The sequence below is a fragment of the Ammospiza nelsoni genome, chromosome 7 (genome assembly GCF_027579445.1).
Source record: "Ammospiza nelsoni isolate bAmmNel1 chromosome 7, bAmmNel1.pri, whole genome shotgun sequence".
Lineage (NCBI taxonomy): Eukaryota > Metazoa > Chordata > Aves > Passeriformes > Passerellidae > Ammospiza > Ammospiza nelsoni.
In genome coordinates, this window is record NC_080639.1 from 16,042,249 (window position 1) to 16,067,395 (window position 25,147).

At 36.7% G+C, this 25,147-nt stretch overlaps 1 protein-coding gene across 4 annotated transcripts in view; it reads left to right on the forward strand.

Annotated features, from left to right (window-relative positions):
- Nucleotides 1-25,147, forward strand: part of PDE1A (phosphodiesterase 1A) — a 159,746-nt gene that overhangs the window by 78,192 nt on the left and 56,407 nt on the right. The window contains exon 1 of one of the 4 annotated variants that reach the window (XM_059475598.1): nt 7,023-7,168. The exons of the other annotated variants lie outside the window; for them this stretch is intronic. Within the exon in view, the coding sequence (XP_059331581.1) occupies nt 7,113-7,168 (56 nt within the window). The 5' untranslated portion in view covers nt 7,023-7,112. Of the gene's footprint in view, nt 1-7,022; nt 7,169-25,147 lie in introns of those variants that run through there. 4 annotated transcript variants of the gene reach the window in all.

A 25,147-nucleotide genomic window follows, 5' to 3' on the forward strand; every position in this document is an offset into this window, starting at 1 on the left:
TGGGCAAGGAGTCAGCACAGGAGATCTTAACTGAGCTGAAAAATATCTTATTTTGGAGTACAAAAACTTTTCAAGATCATAGTGAAATAAGGTATATATTTCAGTTTGATTCTGAGGAATTTCTTTGTAAATGGGAACAAAACCTGAGGCAAATTGTGGAGACTTTTCAAAAGAAAAATGTAGCTAAATAATCTGAGTTTCTTCATCAGTACCTTTCAGTGGCATGTAAATGCTAAAAGGAAATGAAATGTTTTTAAAAGTATGTCTTGAGAATGTTCCTGGGGTTAGTAGTAAATAATTTAAAATATTGTAAATATCGCACATGAGAAACACCATCCCTCCATTCTCTGCTGTAGAACTGTTTCTTCAGTAAACTGGCTCAGAAATGTTGTCATATTAAAATGTGCTCTCTCTCCCAGTGGCTTACAAAGCAGTTTTGTTTCTACATAACAAAATTGCTTTTTATGTTATGAAATCTTGGCATCAATACATCTCTGAACATCTACCCCAAAATATGACAACTGATTTTAGTACTGAATGAATAATAGGCAGTAATAGTCCCCTAGAGTGGCTGTTTTCTAAGAAGCAATAGAACTGGCAATGGGGAATTCAATCACTGTGTATCAGAGACAAATTTAGAAAAGATGAAAAAAATTTAGGATATGTGTCATTTAATGATACTGGAGTATGTATCTCATCCTGTGGGAGAACTTTGGAAACATTACACAATTATTCTCATGTGGTTTGAGCAAAAGAAAATGTTATGCATTATTGTGTTTTTGAGCATAAGACTTATAAATGATTTGTGGATGAAGAAAACCCCATCATTCTTGCTTATTTTAAAAGCAAAAACCGGTCACTTTGGTAACAAATAGCAGCACTGAGTTTCACAGCTAAAGGTCACTTGGAAACAAGGATGTTTTCCAAATGGGCTTCCAATGAGCCCAGATTTCATGAATGTAATTTGAATTTTACAATATTGAAGAGTTACCATTAGTTCCACAAATTTGTCAAGAACTGAAGCACAACCTCATGATCATTTTGAACAGGATGCAACTGAAAATCAAGAATTTTTTGATCTGACTGATTATGGGTTTTGACACTCTAGAATCCTCTTTCTTTAATTTAAGATTTAGATAAAATAATGAGGGTATTTTTCTTTACAGTGGGAGATTGACTTCATAGATTTATGACAGATTCTCCAATATTAGGAATATATTGGATAGAAATATACCATAGTGTCTGATGTGATTATTGTCATGTACTTTTGCTATTCTTCAAATTTCCTCATTTAATACTCAAATGTTGAGTATTAAATTTGCCTTACCTGGGCTACTAGTACTTCTGCACTTTGAAAAAATAATTAAAAAAAAAAAAAAAGAGGAAAGTCAAAATAAAAATGACAGGTTTAAAGCTTGCAAGATTTGCAAGTTGATGCACTTTTTCTGTTTATTAATCTTTGATTTAATTGGGAGAAATCTGCATTAAGCAGCACCATAGAATGTAGCAGCAAACATGAAATGATTGCTTTAATCGAGTACCTTACTGAAAACTTCAACTTTTTTTTCCTTTTTTTTTCATAACTGATATTAATATTGTAGTTTGTTAAACAAATCAGTTATTTACCTGCAAATATGCATCCATTGTGTTGTAAGAGTTGCAATATGACCTCATTTTATCATTTACCTATGCAGCAAGGAAAGAGGAAAAATATGTAACTTTCCAAAGTAATGGAATGTTTGCATTTTAAAATGACTCAGGGCGTTTTAAGTGGTCTCTTTATTCCCATTTAACCATCTCATAGATTTGGAGCAATAAACTCATCTGAAACCATTATCTGTGGTTTTTGAGCTAGACAGTCTTATGACTGTGTTAAATAAAACAGAATTCAGCAGAATGATGAATGCAAACATCAGGACTGGAACCTGTAGGAAAAGCCTTGAACTTGGTTTAACAGCTAGGTTTGGCCAGGCAGGTAGTTTCCAGTCACTGTGGAGCCTTGAGGCTGGAGATTTGGGCAATGGAACTAATCCCTGCTGGATTTTCAGCGTGCAGGAGAATCACCAGGCACAGAGTGGCAGGAATTAGCCTGGGAGCCAAGAGAATCTTGTCCTGTTTCCCATGACCCCTGGTACCTATCTTCTCATGTTCCTCAGGATCCCTACTTGTAGAACAGAGATAAAATTTGGTGTGTAAGTCTCAGCTTGTTTATAAAATGTCACAATATCCTTGGATAGAAAGTGCTGTGAAAATATAATCTATTTTACTAAATACATCCCCACATTACCAGGCTCTTTTGCTTTGTCTTAACATTTTAGCCCAGCTAATTTTTATGCAAATAAAACATGATAGCAAAAACAAAGAAGTTAATTCACAAGATATTAAGTACATTGTCATAAATTGTCATAATGATGGAAATTCCTGTGTCTCTGACAAACAGCTTTATATGTAAGTTTGCTCCTAGCTTTGAGTGCATGCCTTGGGATTGAAACACATTTAGTGGATAGATTTTTATTTTTAAATTTTCAGCAATTAAAGGAAAACATGAGGAAAGCCTAGATAACCTACTGGTTGTATTTATTCAGCATAGAAACTCTTTATCATGTATTCATTATAAAATTTGAAGAACCACTTATTACTGCATTTATTTATGTGCATTGCTGTCTTTTGCTCAAGACTGAGTGGAGAAGTAAGGTAGATATAGAAGCTTGAAATTGCAGGAGGATAACAGAATCTCCTTCTTTACCCCAGAATAAGAAATTGGTAGAAATCCATTAAATTTATAATAGATTATTAATGGAGTCAGCTTTTCACATTACATTGACAATAAAGCAACCCTTTCCAAGGTGGCATATTTAGGATGAGGACAGAGTAGAATACACAAGTTATAAAAGAAATTCAAATAGCTTCTTTCTGTAGAGCTTTTAGCTTTTAGTTCTAAATGATAAAATGTGACAAATTACAGATTACTTCTAAATGTATTTCTTTCAAGCCATTTGATGTTTGATAGATTTCTATTTTTATGATTGTTTTCAACAAAATGGTTTCTTTTGCATAGCATATGTTTTCTTTGTGAGAATGGGCTTGCATTTTTTTTTAATCCCCTCTTTTAAGTTGAAACTTACTTTTGATTTTGGAAAATTCAAAAATGAGATTTTATATTTTCCATAAAATTATCCACTATTTCTAAAAGTGCTAAGTAACCTAAAATCACCATATTTTTATCTCTGTTTTTCAAATGAAGATAAATACTTTCTAAATTAAAACTAAGCAAAAAGTAGGTTTTGGTCCTTCTCTTTGAAAGTCATCAGGTCAGATTCATAGTTTTAATGTCACAACCTCTCCTTGTTCAAACTGATGAAAAAGATGTGAAGACAAGAAGGCTAAAAAATTTCCCTTGCACTGAATGTCCTTGCTTAGTAACTACAAAACATGAATGTTAGGGTTATTTTTCCTTGTTCCTGACGTAATTTTTTGTATTTTACCTTCCTGTTACAAAATTCTTCTTGCTGGGGAATGTGCAGGGTATGACTGTCCCTGACCTGGGAGGGAATTCCTGTCAGGACTCATGAGACTTCAGCACTTCAAGGCCTTTGCAGCTGCCCTGTCTCAGCTGAATTGAAGATTTTCTGGGCAGCCCAACAGGCTCAGTCACAGTAAATGAGTAAATGCATTTTGCAGCAGAAAGTGTCAGTCAGGAGTGGCAGGGCAGTTAACAATTAAATGGTGCTGGTTTCTCCTGTGTCAGGAAACAGCTGGATGAGACTTCAATCTTTTCATGTTTTTCTTAGAAAATAGGAAAAGTCATGGGAACTTTCATACATTTTTAGTACTATTATGCTCCTCTGCTGATGCACCTATTCTTTTTCTTTCTATTTTTCTTTCTCTTTTTCAGGTACCTGTTATTATGACAAAATTTCAGTAATGCCAGTAGTATCTGGTACATATGCAAAGCTGTAATAACATGAATATGCCCTGGTGGGTGAGCCTGAATGAGCCCCTTTGGTCTTATCTGACTAACAAATGACTTTTTAACCTCTAGAAAGACACTCAGAGATATATTGCTGTGAGGAATCTTTTCAGAGGTCACTGAGTGGTAAGATGGATTTGTACAGTCATTGGGAGTTTGATGACAAGGCACAATCACAAGTGTGGATTCACACAATCACAAGGAAAAGAGAATATCCTCTTAACCTTTAGGTCTCCCTTTCAGCTGGCACTCAGTGACCTACAGCTCTTGTGATGCACAGAGAAAGCATGTTGTTCCATGTTTTTTCTTATATTATCCCAAACATACAACCTTTTCCAAATTCAGTTTGACTATAGGGGCTAATAGCCAAATTTAGAGAAAAACATTTGCTTGGAATAACTTTGGAACTTCTTAAAATTAGCATTATAGGGCACTGGGGTTTCTGGGAAGGTTTTATTTTAAGCTCCAGTGATATGGTGTGCTGTGCAATTCTACAGCAAAATAACTGGCATTATTTGAAAGGTTAGTAGTATTTTCCATTGTTCACAAATGAGGCTTCCTGATTTAGGAAATAGGGTTTCCTACCTTTGCAAAACTGCAAATATTCCAATTACAGATTTGCACCAGAGCAAAGTGTTCTCAGAAGCACGAGCTGAACAATTTTGTCTCAGTGCTGTGACAGCTGTGTTCAGGTGTCTGCTGTGCAGCTGCCCCTGTGTGGGGCCAGGGCTCTTCTGTTGTCTTAGGTGGGTAAGAAATCTCAGAAAATCATTGGGATTTGAAAAGAGTTGAAACAGTTATTGACAGGCCAGCTTTTTTTCTCAGTTTTATAGGCTCTTAATATGTTTAGATAGTTTCCTCAAAAATAAAGCGAGTAGTCTTATTTTAGTAGAATAGATTGTATAAAAATAGAAGCATGTGTTTATTTATATTACTTTTATGATGACTTTTTAGGAGAAAACTTCTATATGGCAATAGTTGTGCCATAGGCCAGAACCAAGTCAAGTAACTTCTAGTAGCTGGATTCTCTCTAAAGCAGCCTAAGATGGTTGTATCTCACTTTTTACAGTGCTGAGTGAATGGAGGTAAAAGAACAGAATTGCCACCTTCTTTGATGAGAATCTCAAAAACAGCTTTGTGTGAACATATAAAGCTGCTACGTTAAACACTTGCATAGATATCACAGATGTTTTCCGCAGCCTGGACACATTTGTTTTCTAGTTTGTAGTGGATGAAGTGAAATTGTGTTGACAAATGCTGTTTTCTTATAAAAAGGGGAGATACTAAGACTTTATATATTGAGTTGTTGTATGCAATGGTACCTGTTCGTACCTGCATAATGATATTCATACCTGCATAATGATTTTCAGAACATTGGGAAATGGGAAACTCATAAGCATTGCTGATCATCCCTTAAAGAATGGTACTTGTACCATGGTCATGGCAAAATAGCAGGGAGAATGTTGAGGTGGCTCTAAATTCTACATATAGAAAGATCTTAGGAAAGTTACTGCAACTGGTTTAGTAAGTTCCTCTTATTGGCCTGTGGTATAAAGTATCTTACAGAAATTATTGTCCGTAATTTTTTATAAATGGAACTGGAGCTAAGGAAAGCTAAGCCTGTACCTCCTGTCAGATAGACTTTTCAAATCCCTGTGGTCCTAGTTAAAATACGAATTCAGATGCAGTATCATTAAATCCGGGCAGAATTTTGGTAATTAGCCATTTAAATGAACATTCAGTTGTTTTTCTGTCAGATGCTGATTCTTTTTCTCCAACTATGAGTGTTAGCTCAACATAAAAATATATGTCTCAAAGTCCAGTGTCCATGGTACTTACACAATTTGAACTCTCTAAAAATTTTCTTGTTTTGCAAATTAAATGTTTTGGTCCTCACATAGACCTAAAAATTGTGGTTGTTCATGATAAACCATTTTCCCATTATTTTTGGGTTATTTTCATATAGATTATGTTGATAAACTATCTTTTAAGACACTCTCATTTTATGTAGCTTTTTATTATTAGCTCATTTCTGAAAACTGGCTTTGAGATAACCATCACATTTAAACAAGTTTGTCCTTTAGTTCCTTTTCTGCCCTCACGTGAAAGTAGATGGGTATTATTTGGAAGGATTTTAAGGTCAAATGAACAAGAGAAGGAGAGGTGAAAGGCTGAATTCCAGCTTTGTGTGTGATAAGCAGTGATGTCAGCCGTGTTGGAGGGGTCAGGTACCATCTCACACAGCTGACTGTGGAAAGAAATCTCAGCTGGTCTCTCCCCAGGGAACCACAGTGTGTGTCCCTCCTTTTGGAAGGGAGAGGGAAGCAGCTGGGAAGATTCAGTACTGGGAGACAGGAAAGAGGAGGTGGGAGCTGTTACGCTGGAGCACTCACATGTTCCCTGGGTAACCTGGTAGTCAGACCTAGTAACTAATAAACTGGATACAAAATAGAGCCCAAGATCAGAGAACAGAGATGATTTGATAAAATGAAAACATTGCCATAGATTTTATCTCATTGGTTTGGTTCCCATTTATGTTATGGCCAGTAGGTTATTTGCCCAGCAGTGGAGATGGACTAAATCTCTGTTCCTTTAGTACCGTTCTGGTGGTGTAAAAATGTTTGTGGTGTTAAGAATGTATGCTGCTTTCCTATTCAGATTACTTAGGCATCACACTTAACTGAGAAGTGGAGTAAAACCTGGGCATGGTGGAAGTGGTGAAAAGTCCTTTGCTAAATCAGGTTATAATCAGTCACAGAAGGTGAGGAACTGTACAAAAAAGGGGTAACTGTGCTCCTGACATGTCAGAAGACTGCAGTATCTATGTGCTTGCTCTGTCTGTGGCTTTCTCTCTTTTTCTCTTCTCCTCACGACACATGTATGAGACCAGGCTTTTTATGTCATACTGCAGCAGTAGCACCATCCCACACACTCTCTGTCTCTGAGAAGTGTAACCCTTCTCTCGCTTGTCTTCAAGTAGATTTCAGTGATTTCTGAACTGAGTATCTTCTGCCTGAAGGAGTGTGTCTGCTTACCTGTACAGAGCTGACAGCCTAGGCTTGCATCAGTGGCTCAGATACAGTATCTAGTGCCATTTGAGACACCCAGGGGTGCCTGAGACATCCACCCAGGGCTGGCAGATATGACCCAGGACCAGCAGGACACCTGCGCTCTTCTGGAGCAGCAGCTGGCGACCAGGTGAGGTACCCCAGGGCATCTCCACTGCAGCAAGATGCCTGTCTTAGGGAACTGATTTGAGCCTCCTGTTTCTGGGCATGCTGTATGATAAGTGTATAAAATGACTAATTAAGCTCCCGCTTTGGTTTTTGTTTTGTTCTGAGGCCAAGTTGCACAAATCTGTAATTACATCGTCTTCCTCTGGCTGCTAATGGAACTGCTTGTACACGTAATTGCTGACTGCTGTGGGTAAAATGTACAGAGCTGAGCTCTCCCTCTCTGGGTGCTCTGCCTAGGCAGCTGCTCCTCTTGACAGGAACTTTTATAAATGACAGACCATTCCAAATTTGTCTTGTTCACAATATTAGGGAAACAAAGCCACACAACTTCTTAAGCTGATAACTAAAAATGAGCATGTGTATTTTTGCACAGAAGGCTTTGCACTTCAGGGATTGTAAAATCTTCTGTCAATTCTGGCAGCATACAATTTGAAAGAAGCAAAAGACTAGATTATACAGCGTCTCTTTCTGAGACCAGATTTATGTTTTGTGTGCCAGAACTACATTAAGCAAATCCTCTTCTTCCTTCTAAAGGAGCTAGCCAGCTTGTAGCTCTCAAGAATTTTCTTTTTTCAGGGATAAACATTACTTTGAAAACTTTTCCATGCACCTGGGTGGTGACCAAAGACAACAAATAATGGAACAGGAAACCATAATTCAATTCTTTACTATATAGAAAGCCTTTCAGATGACCTAACCAGCTTTTTAAAGAGATTGATTTGGTTTTTTGGCTGCTGGAAATGGAAAATCTGTCTCTTTTATTGTATTGTATGTGCATTTAATCAGTTTGTAATCGTCTCCTTAGTTCTGTGCCTACACTGCTTTTCTTTCTAGTTCAGAGAACAAGACAGAAAACCAGGCTAGAGTATTCCCAGTGAGATGGCTTTTGAACATACAAAAGTTGCAGACTGAACTGGTGGCATGGCTTTAGATGCTGAGGATTTAGAGCAAAATCAGTATAAGAGGGGCATTTCTATTGTTCCTTAAGCATTTCCTGGCTTGAGAAGTGTATTGGTAGCAGTTGTGGTATATAACAGCTTTATTATGAATGCTTCTCCCCCCCCCCCCCCCCCATATCTACAGTTAATTATCTATTTAGTTAATACTTTTTCAAGTCTCATTTAAGGTTTTGTTATAACATAATACCAAGAACTGAAATGTGTGCCAGTCCTCAAACCTGAAGACAGACTGGACTGCCCTTTAGGATGGCTCCTTTCCTTTGACCTCACTTGAGAAATCACACAGGCAGCAAAGTGATTTCTGGCACTGTTTGTTAGGTCATGGGAGGAAGCCAATTCCTCCAGTACACCAGGTATAGGCAATGCCTTAAAGAAAAGGCATTAAAAGAAAATTTTAGATTTACTGTGGCAGTGGGCCTTATTCTTTCTTGGTGGTGTGGTTTGGTTTTTGTTTTATCCCAGATATTTCCATCTTTGTGAGCTCTGTAGCTGGTGCCAATGGCCAGCCCTCTGTATCAATAGACAGGTTAATGTTCAATGGAACTTTTGGCTTCATGCCAGTTGTGATTCCTTAAGCAATTTAACACAATGTTTCTTCCTTTCTGATATTTATAGATATTTTCAATTGATGTGTGCCTCTCTGGGGAGAAATAACTGAACTGAAATTTTCTGTCATTCTATCAAAATTGACTGAAAAAAGCAGGAACAAAAATCTACACTCTGCCTTCAGGAACATTTACAATTTCTACATAGTAGATGCATTATGGTCCAGTTCTCCAGAACCTTTACCTTTTTTAACACATCCAATAATCCCATCTAGAATATTTGCTTTTTAAACGTACATTGGTAATATAGGCAAAATATTTGCTAAATATAATAATTAATATTTATTGTATTTCTGTGAAAGAGGTATAAAATGAAGAAATCTGAATGTGTTGGGTTGAGCAGATCTTAAGATCAGGTACTTTTGTACAAGACAAAAGTCTCCAGCACAAGACATCTGTCCTGAGATGGCAATTTTGTGTCCTGTGTAGTTGGCTCCATAGAGTCAAATGCAGCATTAAGATTAAACTTTGAAGGAGATAATTATTCTTTTCTCTTAGATATTGAACTAGCTGAGGTATTATAGTTGTAATGCATATATGTGCTTTCGTAAATAGCTCTTTTTTAGGTGGTCTGAGCTTAAAAAATATGGAATTTGTAATCCTTTTTTGGAGCTGAAAACATGTTCACAGTGGTTTAAAATAATGTTAATAGTAATTTATTACTTAGCTGTAAGAGGAAATTTAATTTAATTAAAAGAAACATAAATGGGAATTTTCTATGTTAATTTCTTTTCCTTTTCAATTCTTACATATATGATTTCTGTTCCTCCTTCTCTGTCAGTGCTTTACTACCTGCTACTCTCTGAAAAGATGGGTAAATTGCCTTAATTATGTGTATGAAGAAAGTACAGAATTGTGAATTCATATACTTATTTTCATAGCTGGACACCCTGACTCTTATTCCATTCTGGTGTCCTGGTCTGAGAGTCCATGGGGCAGATTACCAGATCAGTAAGGCAGGGAACTGGGAACAGACTGGGGGCTGTTGTTGGGCTGCTGAGAGTTCTCCTGATAAAGCAGATATTCAGGAATTGGCTGATCTGTATTACGTCAGCTGAGCAGAGGTCTCTGCACTCAGTGATGTAGCACAACAGAACAGTCCTTATCAGATGATCCATGTGAGAATCAGCTGCTTAAGGCATAAAGTGGTTCATATACCACTCTGAACATTCAGAAAAAAAGTAAAGTGACTGCAAAAGGCTTCCACTTTCTGTGCTCTGCTGCTAAGTTTTTTGGCAATACACATGCTTAGTTTCCATAAGGAAATGCTAATTACTCAAACCCAGAAGCTTTTCTGATACTGTACAATTTTCAGTGAAATTTTGCTTGAGAAAAACATCCGTTCTCATCCTAGCCTACTTGATGAAATCTATATTATTTGGAAATAGCTTTTTTATTTTCTTCCAGGGATTTATTGAAAGGTCTGCAAAACTTTTGTGCTTTTGTTTTCTGTATTAAGTTATATGAATGCCTATAGCCCTAATTGTAAACATAAATGTCAAATACTACAATTGTGTCAAATCTGAATGTGGAATGGAACAGGTAACTTTAGGAGAACCACTGTAACATTAGTAAAAAATTAGACATTCTCATTTTAAATTTTAGAAAGACAGCAAAATCCAGTAGCTAAATAAAAGTAGTCCTGTTCTATAGGAGGCTGCTGTAAATGTTCTTACAGATCACATAATTACATTGTGTAATCCAACAGTAGAGTAACTGCTGAGACTTTTTGTTATTGTTAGAGAAAACACAACACCATTAATCCATCTTACAGCAGTGTTTATATTTTTAATAATTATGAGCTGCTAGTCAAATGTAATGACAGGTCTACCAAATAGAAAATCCATAAGCATAATGAATAGGATTATCATGATATTTTTATCTCATCTTCTTTTTAAAATTCAAAATGTCTAAAAGGTCTGAAAATTCTCTTAAATGACTTTTATGGAGCTCCTATAATCCTATTTGTAAAAGAAAAGATTCCAAGTTCATTCACTGATGTAGGTCTGCAAAATACTGTTTAAAGATTTTTCTGTTTAAATAAGATTTAGGAGACAGTATGTTTTGGAAAAGTGCCACACTTGTACAAATGTGGGATTGGGAAGTGCTGACAAGATTCAGAAAGGCAACTCAAAACCAACCTTATTTATCACAAGAAGACATTCGAGCAAATCTAAAGAAAAAGTAATTATAATTTCCAAAGCAGATCTAGGCCTAACATGTATTAAATTTACACTGTTATAAAAGACGCTACTGAAAAACACCACCACCAACCCACCACCAATGAATGGAAAATTTGATTGCTTTATGAGACACATAAAACTGATAGTTTAAGACATGTTTTTTTAAACCTTCTGCTAGTAGATATCTGTTGGAGTTAAATGGTGCATGCATTAAAAGATTAAAAAAATCAAATAATTATTTTGTTAAAGATTATGTGTTTTCCTCTAAGGACATTTCATGTAATTTCAAAATCATTCTGGCATGTACCAAATGTAGAACTTGGAGCTTGTAAGAGGCTCTCCAGCATTTCAACAGAAACCAACTATCCTGATCAAATTGGTTCTTGGGATGTAACAAGACTGGGGTGAGGAAAAGGAAGGTTCTTCCCAATGAAGTTTAGTGCTAAGTCACAAGTTCCAAGAGTCTGGATGTGTAGATGTGGGTATAGCAAGAGACAGCTTGGTGCTTGTGTTGTTTGAGGAATACTTGTGTAATGAATCCCTCCTCTGTGTGTGGGAGAGCTGTTGTGTCTTGCAAGTCCCAGAGTCCTGCCTTACTGGCACCAGTCACTTGGCTCAGCTGCTTTAGGTATTTTCAGGAGTGAAATGCTTCTGAAGAGCACTGCAAATTAGTTTGGTGCATTTGAAGCACGAACTGTGCGTCACTGGTGACAACAGTAAAATATCCCTCATGAACTGTTAAGCCATGCATCTTTATCATATGCATGAGGTATTAATGAATTCTCTCTCTGATGACTCTTACCTGTCTTCATAACTGAAGTTGTTAGTGGCTTTGTAATGAAACTTTTATATATAAAAAAAATGCAGGTACTCTTCACTTAGAAAACATAATTTTGGTTTTTCATGCCATTATACCAAAATGTGATCGAAAGCACACGTGCTTGTGTGAACTAATTGAACTCCTCTGTGTGCTGTGAGTTTCATGCCACCTAAAATGCTGACTTGTGATGCCTAACAGAAAAACCTGTATCATTGCTAGAGCTGGACTCAGCAGACTGATCTGTAGCAAGCTGCCCTGCCTAGTGACCTGACTGCTATATACTTTCAAGGTTGATCCTTTCATATTTTAGATAAATATGGGAAAAAAATTGATCTTCAAAACTTAAAGTGAAGATGTGTATTAATAAAATTCCTCACTGTGGGAGCCATACAGCTCTGTGTAGGATATTTTTTAGTTGAAAGGCAAGGTAAATGAAAATGCCAACTTAGTGATGTTGCTCTTCAGTTCACCACTTTGGCATGACTGTGTGAGTGCAGAGAGTTGAATTGCAGGAAAAAAATCTCAGCCAGACACCAAGAAATGAAAATAGAAAAGGTCAGGCTCAGTTTAGAGCAAAAGGAGCACAAGTGAGGAAGGCCTATAGGGGCAAAGTCAGTATTTCCCATGCCTGGCCCCAGGATTAAAAGGAATGCTAAAGAGGTTAAGGAGGTTTTCATGACTGGAACACGAAAATGCAGAGTGTGCATCCATGAGTCCTGGCAGGAACATGTGGAGAGAAGAGGGAACTGCCTATGCCCCCTCAGAGCTGGAGGCAGCTGGGAAGGAATGAAAAGATGAATGGCAAAGCAGATGAAGATACAGATTTTGTTGCTCTAATCTTTGAACTTGTATTTATGTGTCCTTAGGATAAATGGAACAATGATCATTGGCATTTACCTCCTATTTAAAAAATGTCCATCTCTTAACATCTTTCATAGGCTTCAGAAGAAAAGGGACTGTAAGTGCACAGTGCAGTTAGACTTGTGAGGTTGGTGTAATTAATGAAAAAGAATCACAGGCTGGATTTTTAGCCTGAAATCGTTAGGACAGTCTGGTTTGTAGTCAGAGGGAATAAATCACTAGGGTACAAGTCAGAAATCTACCTCGTAAAGGAATTATTTGCATGATTAAATTGTATGTTGTCATATTTGGGGGCTAGCATCATGTGTAATCAAATATGTATCTGCATGTCAAGCTTTTCTGCCTCTGAAATTAATTAATGTCATTTCTGTAAGCATGTTTGGGGTGGAGGTGCCAAGATCTCTTTTTTCAGTATATCAGAATCTAGCAGAGTCCTTGTGGTTGAGTGAGAGCAGAAATTAATTGAATCTTATTTTGATTAATCCTCTTTAAGAGTTATTGTAATTTCTGAGATCATTTTGATAAGGTTTATTTCTTTTAACTGTAAGAATATTTTAGTCTGCTCTTTTTTGTCCTTTTAATGGTGCTTCAATTTGAATTTTATTACGGATAATCCAGAAAAGAGTCTGAGATTAACTATTCTGGATTAAAATTTAAACTAAGTACCATGATATGACATCAAAATAATAGTCATTCAATAATGAATGAAAATCTTAAGAGTAGACAACAGTTATTTTATGGCAAAGCATATTTTAAATACTCCCTGGATTAACTTCACATTAAATCTGATTCACCACAATACAAATACCTTTCCTTAATACCTGATTTAGGATATACTGGGGGAAAAATCATTACATTGTTTTTTACTTACATTTCTTCTCCATGTGAAATACTAACATGTATCCAACAGTAGAATATTAGAAGATTTTCAGATATAGGCTGATGTATGCAGAGTTAGGATCACATTTGTCAGACAGCAAATTGCAAAGATTAAGAAAACTGAAGATTAATAAAAACATTACAGAAAATACTAAAAGTCCTTTGATCTCCAAACAGTTATGCCATGGACTATATGTTTTTCTTTGGGTGCTCCTATGCCTGCTTTTTTGTCACTGTTAGTTGTTCCTGCATATATCACTTTAATTGAATGTTTCTGGGCCTTTAGCAAATTTTTTCATAAAAATACATTTTTGCTAGTGTAGTTACTGTATGAAATGCCAATGTCTATACTTTGTCATGTTCACGTTTCCTTCATGTTCCTTGGGTTTTTATTTTAGAGGGGCTCTTTTACATGATTTTTTTTGTATGCTCTCAGTTAATTAATCAGGCATTTCAAACAGCTCTCCTAGAAAGGATGCAAATACATGTTTTAACAGCTTTTGCATCTGCCTCAGATCTTAAAAAGATAGATTTAGATCTCTCCATTGTTTGATCCCACAGCGCCATGGGGAGTGCACTTTTTCTAATTCAATTTATATGTAATGTATTTTTATGTGGGAATACTTCTAATAAGTTTTTGCTATGAAGTTTTTAATAAGCTGGAGCAAAGTTTTCAGCTGTATGTTAACCTTTCATTTGAGTGTTTTACTATATCTTTGGTTTTCTGTACTTTTTTTAGGTGTGTCCTCTCAATGTTAAGTTGAGAGGGTTTTTTTTCCCTTCCTTTGTGCGTATCACTGCACAAGATGGAAACCCTTGTTTACCGTTGACACTGAAATCTCTCCCACATTTTTCAGAATCATGTCCTTGAATCTTTAAATCCATTTAAAAACCACAGAGTCCACAGAAATGAGTGTTGAATAACTGAATCCCTAGTTATCAGTTGTGAAATATGCCATTAAGGAAACCTCAAACCCCACAGAAATAATGAGCTGAGATATATATAAAATGGCTTAGAAGGCTCACTTGCTGGTAGGGTCAAATACAGGGAATATTCTGAGCACTGCAGAGGAGATGGCCAGGCCCTGGCCTGCGGGTCCAAGCCAAACAAGCACAGCAGCCACTGCCATTTGCTGACCTAGGAAAGTAGGGTGGCTGACCAAAACCATGATATCCATCTGATTCATCATCATCATCATCATCATTGTCACATTGTCTTTCCAGAGTGAAATTGCAGAGAGGCTGTAAACTCTCTCACTAGCCCTGAGCTCTTACTTTTGAGCTGTGCTTGGCTAAGACATAGCTGTGAGCCCACATTGGCCAGGACTGAGCTGGTCATTAGCCTTGCACTTGGGTCCCTTGCTCCACCATCCATCCAAGAACATCCTGCATTGAATATTCATGGCATCATGTAGGTATCTGCAGGTGAAACCAATGTGTTGGTAGGAGACTACTGAACAAGGCACTTTCTCATTTGCATTAATTTTAGGAAATTTAACTGCTGCAGACTTTGCTGTACTCTTTCTCTCTGGTCTTTCTTCAGGCATTCCCTTGTGATCAATGCCTGGACTGTTGGCTGCTGTATTCAAACTGGCCTATTCTCCTCGAAACAGGCTTACTTCTCTGAGTATTTTAGATTGAAGTGAATAGCTTGATTTCAAAACTGAGAATTCCAATTAAAAATATGCTGCAGTAAATGATCTGAAATGTAATGGAAAACAAAACAATGTATTGTTTGAGAATATGACAGGCAAAAAGTGTATGTAGTTACACTTTTTAAGAAACTGTTTTATTACCTATTTTGCTTTTGTACACACAGACTTCTTCCTTAGTAAGTGTGTAAACAAACATTATAATATTGAGTCAAGAACTGACTAGTTTTCTATTTTAAAATTAAACTATAACTATTAACTTGAAAGGAATGGCAATGCTTTGTAGAGAACTGAAGGATAGTGATTCATTCAGTAGAGTTATGAAAAATGAAGCAAAATTTGGGAATGTTGTTAGTCATGACAGTGAGTTGAACCTTTCAGGTTAGATTTCACACTCATAGAGAAGAACATTTAGGGATGTTGTACTGTCATCACTTTGAAAAAGTCACATTTTAATTTCTGCATTCTCAAAAGAGACAGACATTAAGGATAGAAGGTGGGTTCATTATAAGGTGCGTTTGAAATTTTCTTATCAATAAATTCTTGCTAGACTCCCAGTAATTTTCCAGCTGAAAGCTCTTTCTGGTAAACAGAACATTTTCAAGCCATTTCACAAGTAATTAAACATAGCTGGTTGTATTAGTTCTGTGGTTAATTTTGAGACCAGTTTAGGACTTCTTTTAGAAAGTAATGGGGCAGTGTATCATTTAGCAACTAAGATGGTCCGTATTGTTTACATCATGAGTATTCTATGATCAGTTTGATAACTAGGTTCTAAATTTTCAATTGAATCTGCTTATAATATGTGTAAAGTGTATATGAAAGGGCAAATTTAAGTTGTCTAGGTATGCTAGATTTTCTCATTTTAAACAAAACAAGAAAAATAACGCTTTTGCTGTTAGGTTCTGGACTACACCTTCTGAGGGATGCTGTATTTCAAACCTGGGACATCAACTGGAAACTATGAAAATATGTCAATAGGTCGATAATCAGGTTGGTTTAAAAGCATATCAGGAAAGACAATATGATTTGCATGTGAGGTTAGTACATCTTATTGCAGCAGAGGAGTTAAAGGGCTTTGTGGGGTGTGTATGAACAAAATCTCATCCAAGTCCTGAGCACAGTATGGAAAACAAAGGCAGTTCTGGTAAGGATAGCTGCCTGTCTCTTCTTGGGGTCCTCTAGATTAGAGCCATGTAGGAGAAACTCTTACATGTTGTGTGATTTAAGGCAAAAAAATACCCTGCAAGAACTAAGGGATGGCCTCTAATCCAATCTGCCTTCCAGGCCTACAAACCTGAACCCTTTATACTGAAGTGCCAGGCACTCTGCAGGCTGAGGAGAATGGCAGCTGTACACCAGCATTGGCTACAAATGATATTTTATATGGTTTGATACACTTCCTGTCACAACTGTGTCCAGAACAAAAAAACAGTGAGCATACAGACCATACGTACTGTCCACTTGATAATGGATTTAGTGTGATATTCTTCAGGAATTGCTTTTTAGGAAATATTTTTTCTGATGAAGTCCAGGGTCTTTTATCTGATTAAGGCAACTAATCCTGAAGTATTCAAAGATGGAGCTATTCAAGAACAGTGAATTTCGGTTTCTTATCTTCCCCTGATTCAAATTTAGTATCCCATGTACAAATCCTAAATCAGGGTCTCATGTGTAAAGAAGAATGGCCATGTTACATTTCATCCTATTTATGACCATTCTTACAAAATGTAGGAAAAAGGTTCACCCCCTTGATTCTTTCCTGTTTAAAACATTTATATTGTTCTCAAGTGTTTAAGCTAATCTGATGTTCTACTTCTCATTACCAAGACCTGCTTTGAAGTACTTTATTTGGCAATTCTTCAGCAGAACATTTATTTTTAACAATTCCAAATGCCAGGAGTTAGTTTCACACATAACATAGAGTGCTGAATTCTAGCATCTCCTATTTTTTCCCTACATTTTAATTGCAGTATTGAAGTTTTAAATAAAAACCCTATTCATATTTTTACGTTGCCATATACATTACATGTACTTTATTCTTTCTTCAGAACCACTGAGATGGTAATGATTTTACAGCAAAATTGTACTGTAATTACTACAGCTGTTGTGCTAAAGCATTTATGTCTTGCTCTGTCTTTTGAATGAAAAATTCTTTTAGTGAAAATAGATTTGTTGAAGCTGTTAATTATTAAGTAGAAAAGACAATTAAGGTGGTGATATTTTTCTACAATAGTTTAGGCAGACTAAGATAACTCTTAAATGATTTCATGCAATAGTCTGTAATAGTTCATAATGCAAATATTTGCAACTTCTATATTTTACAATTTTATTCCAGAAATACAGGTCTGTACTTGGTTCCTCAGAACCCATGATACATATTAAAAATAAAATTCAAGATAAATTGGCTCTGTCATCCCATCTGGAAGGTGTGATGATATATTAAAAGTAAAACTTTCGTACTTTAGTACTTCAAGAATTTAAGTTTAGTTATAAGTAGAAAAGGAGGACTTCCAAGTCCACTGAAAAGTGAGAGCTTGGATCAAAGTAGGATTGTCTTGGTGATTATGTTGCTCTGTTAGTACAGCAGAACCAGCTACCCTGGTTCACCTGACAGCACAGCTGCACGTGCATGCGACTCCCATCCAATCGTGCAGACAGACTTCAGTAGAACTGATGTGAAGGACCTTGAAGGTAAACTGGATTGTTTTGACAGCATCAGGTTGAAGAGATATTGTTACCCATACCTTTGTGCTATCAGATATGGGAGCAGTGGGGCAATTTTTCCCAGAAAAAGGAGATGGAATGGATCATGCAGCTATGGCTGGGACACCACGTCTGACCTTTTCTTAGACCAAGTATGGGGGACTGCCATTTCAAAAAACTCTTCTTCTCTACTGCATTTTTATAGAGGCCTTTAGGTAACCTCTGTTCACTTGATATATTATCAGCTGTCAGCTGTGTGTATGCTGAGAGACATGCAAGTTGGCAAGAAACAGCTGGACCAGGCACTTGGTGCTATGGTTTAGTTGTCAGTGTGGTGTTGGGCCAAAGGTTGAGCTTGATGACCTTGGAGGTCTTTTGCAGCCTTAATGATTCTGTGGTTCTATTGCATACTGGGCAACAAAATACTTCATGCTCTGTCCAAAGAAGTCAGCAGGTCAGAAACAAATATAAAATACTTTATAAAGAGGTGCAGAGTCCCCATATTACTTTCTAGGATAAAGGTTCCACAGTTGCAGGTTTTTGATGTCTCAAAAATTCTGTAACTATTAAGCAACAAATTTAAGAGTTACCAGAAGTGTTACCTGTTAGGATTTAGCCACATTTCTAAAAGTTGACCTGTGGTTTGCAGCAAGAATATTCTGTCCTGGCTCTAATTTCTTTCTCAGGAAAATGAAGATGTTAATTATATACAGATTATATAGTATTTACTGTAGTTTGATTCCACATAGAAATCATAGAACAAACTGTCATTATTTTCATGTTTCTGTATTATTTGCTCATATGTTATTTTATCAAGTAGAGGAAAGGATACTTGTGCTGTCATAGTTGAAGGTTCTTTGATCATGGCTGAAGATTCTTTAATCATTCGGCAATGACATTATTTTACTGCTGAACACTTACCAATCTTGTCTCCTTAATGGCTGCAGAAATTGCACCAAAAAGGCTTTCAAAAGCAATGACAGCAATATATTTTCTAAGTATTAGCATACAAAATATTTTCAGTACAAAGTTACCAGTTCTGTTTAATACAGTTTTAAATCAAAGAGCTTCAGTTGGCTTTTTATATGGTAGCTTGTTATCAATATTTTTAGAAGGACTTTTTTACTTCTTTGCATGCCCTTTTCAAAGGACGAGTATCAACATTTATTAACCCACATTTTCTGGTCCCATGGTCTGAAGGAGATAATCTGCCTTTTAGCAGCTTTGATCACTGTGCTCAAAGCTGCTGTCTGCAGGAAAAATAAAGCTTTTTTAAAGCACTATTGGAAATAAGGGCTTTGTGGCTTTTCTACGTGCTTATCATATTAGCTCCAATAAGTTAAACATACCAAAGGTTGGCCATCATCTTCAAGCATGATTTTTTGATAGATGATGAGTTTGCATTTGATTTCCCAGCTTGTTAGTGAATTCAGCAAGTACATGATGAAGATATTGAGACATCTTGTAGTATTTGGCAACTTCAAGATGAAATAGCTTTGGCTAGGACCCTATATAATGTATAGAGAATTCAGGAAAACCTTGTGGATTTAATTTCAATCTTCAGACAAAACATAAATATTCAGCAAAAGCCATTAGAAGAATAATTTGAAATTTCCAAATCACTCCTGTGTATTTTGATTGTCTTTGATTTCATGGATTGATTGTGAAATAGAAATGTCAAATAATGGAAATAGTAATTGAGACAATAGAAAGAGTTAAAGTGTTTAGGGTAAGGAGACTAGTTGATTCCTTGTTGGATCTAACAAAAGACTGAGAAAATGCCCAAATGTTTGTACATACTAAGTAATTTGAATTTGAAGATTTTTGATTAAGCTTCAACCCAGAAAGGAATTGAATAGCAGAATCAAATAAGTACTAATGATGGTTCTTTAGCAGAAATGAGAGAAAAAATTGAAAGACATTTAAAGCTTGGCTAAGTTCATTCTGTAGCTTGGGTGTGCACAAAGGATGGTCAGAGAAATTCAAATGTGTGAGAATTCGTGATCATGACATATAATGAATCTAACGGTGAAAGTGACTTTTGGGAAAGGATGAGTAACTTGGGGAGGCGTGAGAGACAGCAGGGAAGAGCAGCAGGACCAGGGCCCCAGATGAGCCTCCTCCTCTGGGGTGTCTCTCCAGGGGAGCCAGAGATGATGATGGAGGATGGTGAAAAGCTCCAGCGCTGCAAATAGCAGACCTTTGGTATCACTGGGGTCAGGACACTGTGGCTTCTCGGGCACTTGACATTTGTTTTATTAGGTTTGTTGAGAATTATGCAAAAGTTAAAAAATGCCTTGAATTGGTTTATGGTTTCAGGTGGAAAACCTGTGGTGTTTCCATGGTGTTCTGTGATTTCAGCTGGGTGCTAAAGCAAATGTAGGAATTTTGACTAAATGTTTTAAAAAATGTTACTAAACGAGACACAAAGGATAATATTTATGTACTATTAGAGTGGTAAATATTATATTTATAGGATAAGGTAAAACAAATTGAAGCCTACTAGAGAATGCCTGTTTGAGGGAAAACCATTTCATCTTGCATAAAAATAATATTTGAACAACCAAGTCAATTAGATCATCATGAAAAAGCAGAGTATCATCATTAAGAAAATGTAAAATTCACTGTTGCTACATAGCTGCACAACTTCTATTTCAATTCTTCAATATGGGATTGAAGTTTTGGTATATTAAAATGTTGCCTGAATTACCAGCATGATCAATATTTATTTTCTAATGACTGAATCATAATTACAGATCAGCGTGTACCACTTAAATGCTTAAAATAATCATGAAATACATGTGATTCATGAAACCCTTAGCAACCACAAGACTTCCTGTGCATAAGCTCAGACACAGCAGTGGCTGAGAATTAAGTTCATAAGACACATTTGCAGCAGTGAAAACACTTTTCTGTATTTCTCCACTGAGGGGTTTATTGAGAGCCCCTCTAATCAGAAGACATATTAGGTAACTGCATTTGGAGCTGCATTTTTTATGATTTCAAGGAAGTGAAACACAAGGTCTGTGTCAAGAGCTGCCAGTTCTAACCCTTAGTCCCTATTGATATGCTGGCCTTGCCTTGCTGGGCAAAATATTTCAATATCAGCTTTTGTTTCCCTGACATTAAGTAAAATACCTTTACTTCAAGGTTAGCCATCTTGAAGTTGTGATAACTGGCCACTTTGTGACTGCAGGTAGGAGCAGGGAAACAGGAGTGGCAACCCAAAGGGGTCACTCCTGAATCTTTGCTACCATATTGTGTATATTTCTTCAGCATCTCTCATCTATTTGAATTTGTTGGATGGAATGGTGTATTTATACAAAGATTTATTTTATACATGCATGTTCTTAATAGAAAGATGTAAAATTCCAATTATACCAATTCACATAAAAATAATTGGAACCTGAGCAATTCATATAGGGATTTGGAATTGTTGGATATTGACCCTTTTTAAGAGCATTCATGTTTGAGTGAGAATGTAATTTCTGCCTTGGAAAGCTGAGGAACTCCTGAGCGAGTGATGCTTTCTACAGGTGAAAATTATTCAACAGATTCTTACAAGAATCACTACAGGCAGTAGAATTGGTTTGTGGTTTAATTACAGATAACTTTAGAGGAAAATGTCCCCCTTCTCCAAAGTTTTGAGAAACTGGTGGTGTTTAACTGTCCATATTGTCAGGATATTGTTACCCTCCTCTTCTTTAGTTTTAATTTCACATTACACATCAATCCAGTTTTACTTTGTGATGTTCATTTAGAGGGTCAAATGGCTTTTATAATAAAGTTGACAATAATCCACCTAATTTTATTGTTCAATATTAAATAGCCCAAACAGAACATGAAACACTTGTTTACAGAAAAATATATCTTTTTTCTGTCCTTAGACTTTTTCACACATTGTCACAATTGTCACAGCTAGGCTTTTCTCAATTAGTTCATGGGAAGATAATGATTTACATCTTGGAGTTGATCTAAACAACACAGATAATTGTTTTTACAGCACTGTGAATATGAATATCAATTATAATTTCTCTTTATTTGACAATAAAGTGTCTATTATTTTAAAGAATTACCAGTGTGTTCATTGCCCATCTTCAACAGTGACTTTCACTAATTTCAAAATGTAGAAGGAAGCAAGGTTAGTTTATAGTTTACTTTTTACGGTTTATTTCACTTCCCCTTTAATAGGATCTGTGGCAAAAGCCAGCTTTTTTTTTTGTTGTTCCAAAACAGTTTTAAGTGAAGTCCAGATGTGTAAGCTAGAAAGCTGTTTTTCTGCAATGCTCAGTGGTGGGGAGACTTATGAGGAAAATAAAGGCGGTTTAGGGAAAGCAGGCAGAGGGTCTTTCTCTCAGGTTCAGAAGTTAACTTCAGGCTGAATTTTCCTCTTCTGGTTCTTTAAGACTCTTAAGCTGGGCCTTTAACACCGATTTATTCTCAGTGATTGCAGTAATTTATTTTATCTTGGAAATAAAAGTGGCAGTTTAATCTGAAATTGAAATTGTCCAACTTGTCTGCCTCTCTACTTTAAAATACCCCTTCTTAAGTAATGCCATCATTGCACCTTTCCTTGTTAGCACTTCAGTCTATGTTTAGGACTGTTATTCAGTATCTCCAAACATACTTCTCTCATTGGACTTTCTCCTTGGTTCCATAGAAAAGAAGACTTTCTCATGAGGACATCGAAAAAAGTCATATTTGATCACCTATTCCTTACCTTTTAAAAATTTTTCTGCTTTTTCCTTTTTTGTAGTAACTGAAAATGTCATAGGAACCTTTTTGAAATAACATGATAACGTCACAAAACTATCCTCAATTAATTTGGTATAACCCCAGAAAGTTACAGTAGATTTAAAAAAACTTTAGTTCAAACATGGGAGAATTTTAGTGGAGAAATTGGAAGCAAGTGAGTTGTGGTTTTGATATTGTTAATCAAGAAATGCTTCTTCATCTCCCAGTAAAATCCTTGCTTCCTCTGGTTCTGCTGGGTGGGCCTCAGGGGTTTTTGCCCACAGCGGGACAGTGGCATCAGCTGCACAGAGAGGTGAGGGCTGGGGAAACACAGGCCCCAGCAACATCACAGCCCTATTATTGAAGAGAGATGGGAGCAGAGTGCATTTGGATTGTCCACAAGAGCATTTAATCCCACAGCACTGTTAATGATGTTTACCCAAGATGACAGAAGATGGTTCTCCACCCACTGCTTTTATTAATTGCAGATGTCTCTTTTCTCCCTTACAAACTGGGGCTGTTGTTTTTTATAATGCAGTTTTCAGGTGCCCTCAGATGCATAATCTTTTTTTCATGTTTTTTTATCACATTAGTTCTGCATACAATTTTCTTTGCATCTTAAACTAGCTCAAATAGTCCTTTTTTCTCTTTCACAAAATAGCTCCTCCAGTTTTTTCTCTTTGCTGTCTATTATTTCTTAGTAGCACTGTTCACAGGCTGGGTGTGAACACAATTACTTCCAGTTTTAAGTAACACTTCAGGTTTTCAAATAGTATTTCTAATGTTCATTTTCAATTTATGACAATTAAAAGAAAACAAACAATTAAAAATCCTCCCAATACAGCTGAAGAAATAATTATTTTTAATTACCTTTCCTTGTCCTTTTCACAAGTTTCTTTGTCTTGTTGAATGGTGGGCTACAGGTGTGTTAATTTTTGTTACTTAGTCTTATAAATTGATGTTTATTCTTTGCTAAATTATTAGTTTCATTACTAAAATGTCAGCTCCTAAGCTCTGTGGCTATTCACTTTAATGCCGAGATATTGAGTGTGCTCAGACTGTTCATATACTGCTATAACCCACTTAATTATGCTGTTGAAAGTCAGTTTTTCTAACTTCTGGGGTAGCCTTCATTAGTGTCACACGAGAAGTGTCTGATCAGTGACAAAATGGAAGGATTTTATTGCTGTGTCCAGCTTCCTAGTGGGAAGCTGTACCATCGGCAGAGGCAGTTTTTTCTTGGAACTGCACAGCAAAGTTTGGGCACACAGGTTGCCACAAAGGACACTCCAGTTAGATGTTGTGAAAACATGATGCAACATGAGGCTGATTGACCATTTAAACCGGTTTTTTCCAAGAGTTTTTGAAATCTCCATGCATTCAAAGCTTGAACACAAATACTGTGAGTAATTTTATCTAACTTTGAAGTTATACCTATCTTTGAGGTTAGCCCTGTCTTGAGTAAGAGCTTGTACCTGGTGGAGGTCCCTTTAACCAAATTATCCCTTGATACTATGATAGATCTGCACTGGGAGAGCTAAGGACTCCTGAGGACATCTTCACAAAGAATCATGCATGAGAAAAGGTCACTTGTGTCCTTCTGTGAATCTGCAATATCTTCAGAATCACTTCAGATTTGCCTGAGCAGTGTTTCCAAATCATCGGGTCTGTTATTGTGTTCTGCATTCCTCCTGAACATGAGCTATACCCACAGGGCAGGTTACCTCTGTTGGCTGTCACCTGTGCAGTGAGACATTGCAAGATCATTGTGCCTTAAAGGCTCCCCCAGGGACTCATTTACATCTACAAGCATAAAAGTTGTTCCAAATACCTGTCATCTGATCTATTGCCTCAGATAATGAGGAACCACTGGAAATGGTAGGATTTGAAGCTGTTTTAAGCTGATATTGTTCTACCAGAGCCTGGCCCCCTGCCGTGCAGTGTTACAAATTTATTTTTGTGTATTTGAAAACAAGTTTTCAAATTTATTTATGCTCCCACTTTGGAAAGCGTGATTTGGAGATGTGCTCAGTCAAATATGGAGGGAGCAGTGGAAGTGCCAGAAACACCCTACAGCTATTTGCAAGCAGTGGCGCTGGTGCTGCCAGCCCCACCTGGGCATTTTGGCACTGGTGCTTAGTGTGTGTTTGTGTGCAGTAGCGAGGAGCACACGCCCCAGGAGATACCTGTGTTGGGTTCTGGGAGCTGTCTGTGAATAACCTTCTGCAGCTACAGGTTCCTCTGAAGTGGAAGAAGTTATGTACTGGAAATGTCTCCCATGCATATGGTTATTTCTGTGTAGGAGATGAGCTCCCAGAGTATTTCATCTGCCCACTTCATTTCTCCAAGAAAATTTCTTAACGCTACGTTTTCCATTCCACTGATATGCAATGCACTGTGTAAAATACCAAGTAAATATGGTTGCTAAGAGCCTTATTTATTGCATGTGCTAGGCTAATTTGAATTGAATTAAGGCTTTAGAGAACTGAGGAGGTTGGTCTTAAAACCCCATTTGCTAAAATTACCTTTACACACTGGAACA